Consider the following 5,987-nt stretch of genomic DNA (forward strand, 5'->3'; position numbering starts at 1 on the left):
AAGTGGCACTTTGCTAGATGTTCAGGGCATTAAGGAAATGGGACCACACCTGGCATGCATCTGCAGCGTGGTAGACTTACCTTGATGTTTTTATTACGGCAAAGTACACCTAGTATAATTTTAATCATTTGTAGGGCTCTCGTTTTTGCCTTTTTAAACATTCTAAAGTATACAATTCAGTGACATCGAGTATGTTCACAATGTACAGTCATCTCCACCATCTAGTTCCAGAACTTTCTCATCACCTCAAACAGAAGCCCAGGCCCATTAGCAGCCATGCCCTGTTTCTCCCTCTCCTAGCCCTTGGCACCACTAATCTTTCTGTCTCTATGGATTTGGATATTTCATGTGAATGGACTCCTACAATATGTAGCTTTTTGTGTCTAACTTCTTTCACTTAGCAGGTTTTCATGGCTCATCTAAGTTGTAGCTTGTATCAGTGCGTCATTCCTTTTTGTGGCTGTATAATATTCCCACAGAGCCCTTCATTGGGAGAAATTGCAGAATGGCCCTGAGTAGTACTGAATGCTCCCTCCGGGCGTCACTTGTCATTGCTTCTGAGTAGTTAGGGTAGCCATTTTGTTGCAGAAGATGTGGCTAAAGATGCATGGAAGGGCAGGGGTGCCGACTACACTGCCCTGAGTCTGCCCAGATAGAGCTTAGCTCCCGAGCAGCACTAAGAGATTGGAGGCTGCAGAGAGTGCTTGCCTGGCTGGAATGGAGAGCTGGGCTCCAGCCGGGAAGGGCTGCACTTGCAGATAACAAACATGCCCCCTCTGTCTCCTCCAGATGCAGGAAAAGGCAAAGGAGATCTACATGACCTATCTGTCCAGTAAGGCCTCGTCACAAGTGAATGTAGAAGGACAGTCTCGGCTCAATGAAAAGATCCTGGATGAACCGCACCCTCTGATGTTCCAGAAGCTCCAGGACCAGGTAACCCAATGTCACTGTCTGTGCCTTCATTTGAAAACCTACTTTTGTTCCAGGCCTGGAACAATTCAATGAAACTCCCACTGTTAGATTCCCTGGAAACTGTAGTTCCAGTGGGATAGGCTAGGGATCCCTGAGGAACTGTGCTAGGTGAAATGGGGCTGGAATCCCAGGCTCAGGATCTGATCCATGGGAGTCTTCCTCGGACCTGTTTATTCTTGGTCTACATATAATTTGGACCAGCAGGGTTATCTGCCTTCCCAACCTTGATTGAAAGAGAGACTGGGACTGTTTGAGGAACCTACACTGAGGCCACATGTGATAACACCAAAGGTAGAACAGATAGAAGAATCTAGAAAGCAAGCACAGAGACTCAAGGTGCAGGAACCTGGGATTGCTTTTGTGCAAACACATGAATATTGTAAGCTAGTTCATAATGTGGCCCCAAGACACGATGAAGAGGTGGATATTAAAGCATATTCCACTTAAAGCACAGAAAATTGTTTTAAAAAATTAACGCTGGAGCTAGCAGATGGTCTAGTGGTTATGTCACTGGATTCCCACATTGTCAACCATGGTTCGAGTCCCGAACCTGGTGGCTTCAAATTCATGCTGGGTACATGTGCATGCATGCTCAAGATCCCAGGAAGGGAATGGAGGAAAAGAGATTGTGGTGTGACCTTCCCCCCTGGGCGATGATTTCTCACTTTCCCTCTCCCTGTCTCTCTTTTTTCCCAGCCAGTGCATGTACCCTAAGGCAAAAACCTCTAAAAGAAAAAACAAAAACTACAAGGCTAATTTAATTTTAATTAAATAATTTTAATTAACTTTAATATTCTGGCCATTTTTTTTCTGGTGAGGAATGCTAGCAATAATAGGCAAAGGGGATGAAGTTTTTTTTTTGTTTTTTTTTGTTTTGTTTTTAACATAAATTGGGAACCAGCAGTTAGTGTAATGGCTGTGTCGCTGGACTCCCACGTAGTCGACCACGGTTCGCGTCCTGGACCCGGTGGCTTAAAACTCACGCCGGGCGCGTGTGCGTATGTGCCCAAGATCCCGAGAGGAGAATGGAGGAGAAGGGATTGCGGCGTGACCATCCCCCCTGGGGGGTGATTTCTCGCTTTCTGTCTCTCTGTCCCTCTCTGTCTGTCTGGCGAACGCATGCGCCCTATAGTGAAAAAAACCTCTCCAAAAAAAGAAAAAAAATTTACAGATCCAACTATATATAGTATGTTCTCATCTTAAGGAATATGCACACTTGTAGGCTATGGGACACAGACACACTGAAATTTCTGCCGGTCCTATCCTGATTAAGAAAGTAAATGAAGTAAATGCCTTATTTGTCAATTATAGGTGGAGTCTAGCTTTAGCTTAGTTCGTTAGTTTGTAAACTTGTCCAAGTCTAGAACCGCTGTCTTTTTTATTTTATTTTATTTTTGCACATGCATGCACCAGAGAGACAGAAAGCAAAAAATCACCCCCCAGGGGAGATGGCCACACCACAATCCCTTCTGCTCTGTTCTCTCCAGATCTTGGGTAAGCACCTGGTGTGAATTTTAAGTCACCGGGTCCAGGACTCAAACTGCGGTTGACTACGTGAGAGTCCAGCGATGTAACCGTCACACCATCCTGCTAGTCCCCCCAGAGTTAACTATTAAATTCACTGGTGCCTAGGTGGCCCGGGACTGCCACCCCAACAAGCTCCCAGGTGATGCTGATGCTGCAGGTCTGAGACGACACACTGGCTCCATCTATCGGCGTTTGTTTGGTTAGTTGGTTTGTTGGTGGGAATAGAGGGAGAGAGCCCAGCCTGTTTAAGTTGGTCCAGGAAATGAACCTAGGCCTCTCATGCAGCCCTAGCCTCATGCAATTTGCACCACCATGGCTGAGCCCTGGGTGGTGTTTTTTTTTTTTTTTTTAAAGAATTATTTAATTTTATTTATTCATTCATTTATTTTATTTTTTATTTTATTTTAATTTGACCAGAGCGAGACAGAAAGAGAGAGGGAGAGAGAGAGAAAGTGAGAAAGCAAGCTACCAAGTCTGGGACTCGAACCGTGGCTGGTCATGTGGGAGTGTCCAGCGCCTTAACCACCATGCCACCTGCTGGTCCCCCTACTCTGGTTGGTCTTTTTTGACCACATGGTACATATGCACAGAGCCTAGAGCATGTTCCAGTGTGTAGAGGCATTATCTTTGCTCATCAACAAATATATAGATAGAAAATATAAAAATAAGCATATCTTGGGCTGGCCACATGACCTGTTGGTTAAAGGAGCTGGGTCCCACATGGCCACCACAGTTTGAATCCTGGCCCCATCAACCTGAAGAACATGCCACGCAGGTGTGAATGTGAGCCCCAAATCCTGACATAATGGAAAAATGGAGGAAAGATTGTGGCATGACTATGCCCCATTGAGGGTGCTTTCTTTCTTTTTCCCTCTGTCTCTAGTGAACACATATGCCTCCTGGCAATTAAAAAAGAAAAGAATTCTCAAATTATTCTATTTTTTTCCTTTTCTTTTTTTGGAGAGGTTTTTGCTATAGGGCGCATGTGCTCGCCATAAAGACAGAGAGAGATAGAGAGACAGAAAGCGAGAAATCACCCCCCAGGGGGATGGCCACACCACAATCCCTTCTCCTCCATTCTCCTCTTGGGATCTTGGATATGCACGCACACGTGCCTGGCGTGAGTTTAAGCCACCGGGTCTGGGACTCGAACCGTGGTCAACTACATGGGAGTTCAGCGACATAGCCATTATGCTAACTACTGGTCCCTCCTTTTCTTTTTCTTAATTGCCAGAGAGTATGTGTGCTTGCCAGAGATAGAGGGGGAGAGAGAGAGAAAGGGAGGAGAGAGAGAGAAAGGGAGGAGAGAGAGAGAGAGAAAGCACCCTCCCCATGGGATGTGGTCATGCTGCAATTCTTTCTTCTCCAGTCCTCTCTCTTCTTGGGATTTGAAAACTTTTGTTTCAAGCTGCTGGGACCAGAATTTGAACTATGGTTGGCCATGTGTAATCCAGCTCTCTATGTACAGTGCTCAACTGCTGTTCTACAGGGCTGGCCCCAGGGAATGTTTTTCAACTGACGCTGTGACAAGTCCAAACACCATATGAATTCTGAATCCAATTTGGGAGTTAAAGGAATTCCAGTTTGCATGAGCGATTTGTTGTGGGCCTCCTGGAGGTGGTGGTTTTGAGCCAATGGGAGGATACCATAGACATGGATTTGTGAAGGGAAATGAAGTGAACTATATAATGAGAGGCCACATGGAGGATATCCCCACCTTGGACCGCAGTGTCTTTTGAAAGCTTTCTAGATGCTTTCAGAAAGTACAGCCAGGGCCAGCCAGTGGTGTGGTGAAGGCAGCTGGATCCCACATGGCAGACTACACGGTTCGAATCTCAGACCCAGCAGCTTGAAAAACAAACTGGGCACATGTGTGGGCATGCCCAAAGTCCCGAGAGGAGAAGGGAGGGAAGGGACTGTGGTGTGGCCATCCCCCCACCCCTGCCCCGAGGGATGCTTTCTCACTTTCCCTCTCACTCTCCTTCTCTGTCCTCTCTGGCACGTGCCCTATAACAGACTAAAAAATAAAAAAACCTTAAATTGCACCTGGACCTCTGTGACCCAGGCAACCCCATTAGAGTCACACATTGTCAAACTGTACATTGGGGGTTTAGCTGGACAGAAAGAAGGAAACACAAGGGACAGCGTGATTTTTATTTTTATTTTTTTGGAGTGACAAAGGAATACTTCTAAAAATAACTTTATCTACCCAAGTATAAAATTCATACATGCTCAAAAAAAGAATTTGGGAAAACCAAAACATAAAGATAAAAAAAAATCCCTCATGATTCCATCGCTGGAGATAGCCACTAAATAATACGCAATCTCTAGGTGTTCCATATTTCCCCATAAATACGCATATGCACACACACGTAACAGATGTGGAATAACGCTCTTTAAGCTATTGAACCCAAAGAAAATACTTTTATACCCTGTGGTTAAAAATAGTTTATTGGAGAGGAGAGGACCGGCTCTAGCTCTCCTCTTAAGGCGTAACTGGGTGAAAATGAGGTATTCGGAATCTGCTGATTTCACAGCCAGTCCCTGTGAAGGGCCCCTGGGCTCTGTTTCATTCTGGAAAACTCTGCCTCTCCAGGGTCCTGCCGTGCTGCTAAGTGTGTGCTCAGCGCGTCTGCGGTTCTTTACCCCTAAAAGGCCCCCTCGAGAGCCCTGCTTTCCTAAGTGAAGGAGGTCGAAACAGGGGAACTCGGGTTCCCACAGAGTTCATGTAACTTCACGAAGCCTCCTCAGCAGCGGGGTGTTCCCTGCACTGGCAGTACCTCTGCCCACAGGGACACCCTGCTGATGTGCCAGTGCTGTGTGCTCTGTGGCTGGCAGTGACCATGCAGGGCACAGCTGGAACCTCCTGAGTGACGGATCCCATGACCCAACATCCACGCCTCCTACTTGACAGAGCTTCGTGGGTTTTCAGGCAGATCCTGTGTATGTCCGGTTTACACACAGTTCTCAAGGGGTCCAGTGTTTCAGTTCGCAGCAGATTTGAGGAGCTGGTGGAGGCATGGGTGGCAAGAAGCCATAACTAAAAGCCAGGGAGAAGACAGAAAATGGTACTAAACACAAAACCGTAGCACAGTGATCTGGGGTCGCCATGGTGGGAACTGACATTGCCACACGCCACACTGTGGGCCTCCTTGTGCTACAAGATGGTGACATAATGAGTGAGCCCAGTGACCCCAACCATCAGGCCACAGTGAAATGTGGTCAGCATATTATGTCAAGAATGTTATTCATGTTAGCCAGCATTTCAGCAAAAACAACATGTTCAGACAAGTTTGGAGACTTAAAATTTTGTTAGCGGGGCTGGTCTTGTAGCCTAGTGGTTAAGGGAGCTGGATCCCACATGGTCAACTGTGGTTTGAATCCTGGCCCCTGTGGCTTGTAAAACATGCTAGGTGCATGTACACGTGTGCCCCAAATCCTGACAGGCTGGAGAAATGGAGGAGGGTTGTGGCCTGACCATGCCCCAC

The 5,987-nt window shown here is 46.6% G+C and overlaps 1 protein-coding gene across 3 annotated transcripts in view; it reads left to right on the top strand.

Annotated features, from left to right (window-relative positions):
• The window catches only part of RGS10 (regulator of G protein signaling 10), a 50,189-nt gene that overhangs the window by 30,047 nt on the left and 14,155 nt on the right, over positions 1–5,987 (top strand). For all 3 annotated transcript variants that reach the window (XR_003551411.1, XM_027776565.1, XM_006160397.3), the window contains exon 4: positions 790–933. Coding sequence is in view for 2 of the 3 variants with exons in the window: in XM_027776565.1 (XP_027632366.1) it covers positions 790–933 (144 nt within the window). In the remaining variant the exon portion in view is untranslated. The remainder of the gene's footprint in view (positions 1–789; positions 934–5,987) is intronic.

The sequence above is a fragment of the Tupaia chinensis genome, unplaced genomic scaffold, assembly GCF_000334495.1.
Source record: "Tupaia chinensis unplaced genomic scaffold, TupChi_1.0 Scaffold000683_1, whole genome shotgun sequence".
In the NCBI taxonomy this organism is placed as follows: domain Eukaryota; kingdom Metazoa; phylum Chordata; class Mammalia; order Scandentia; family Tupaiidae; genus Tupaia; species Tupaia belangeri.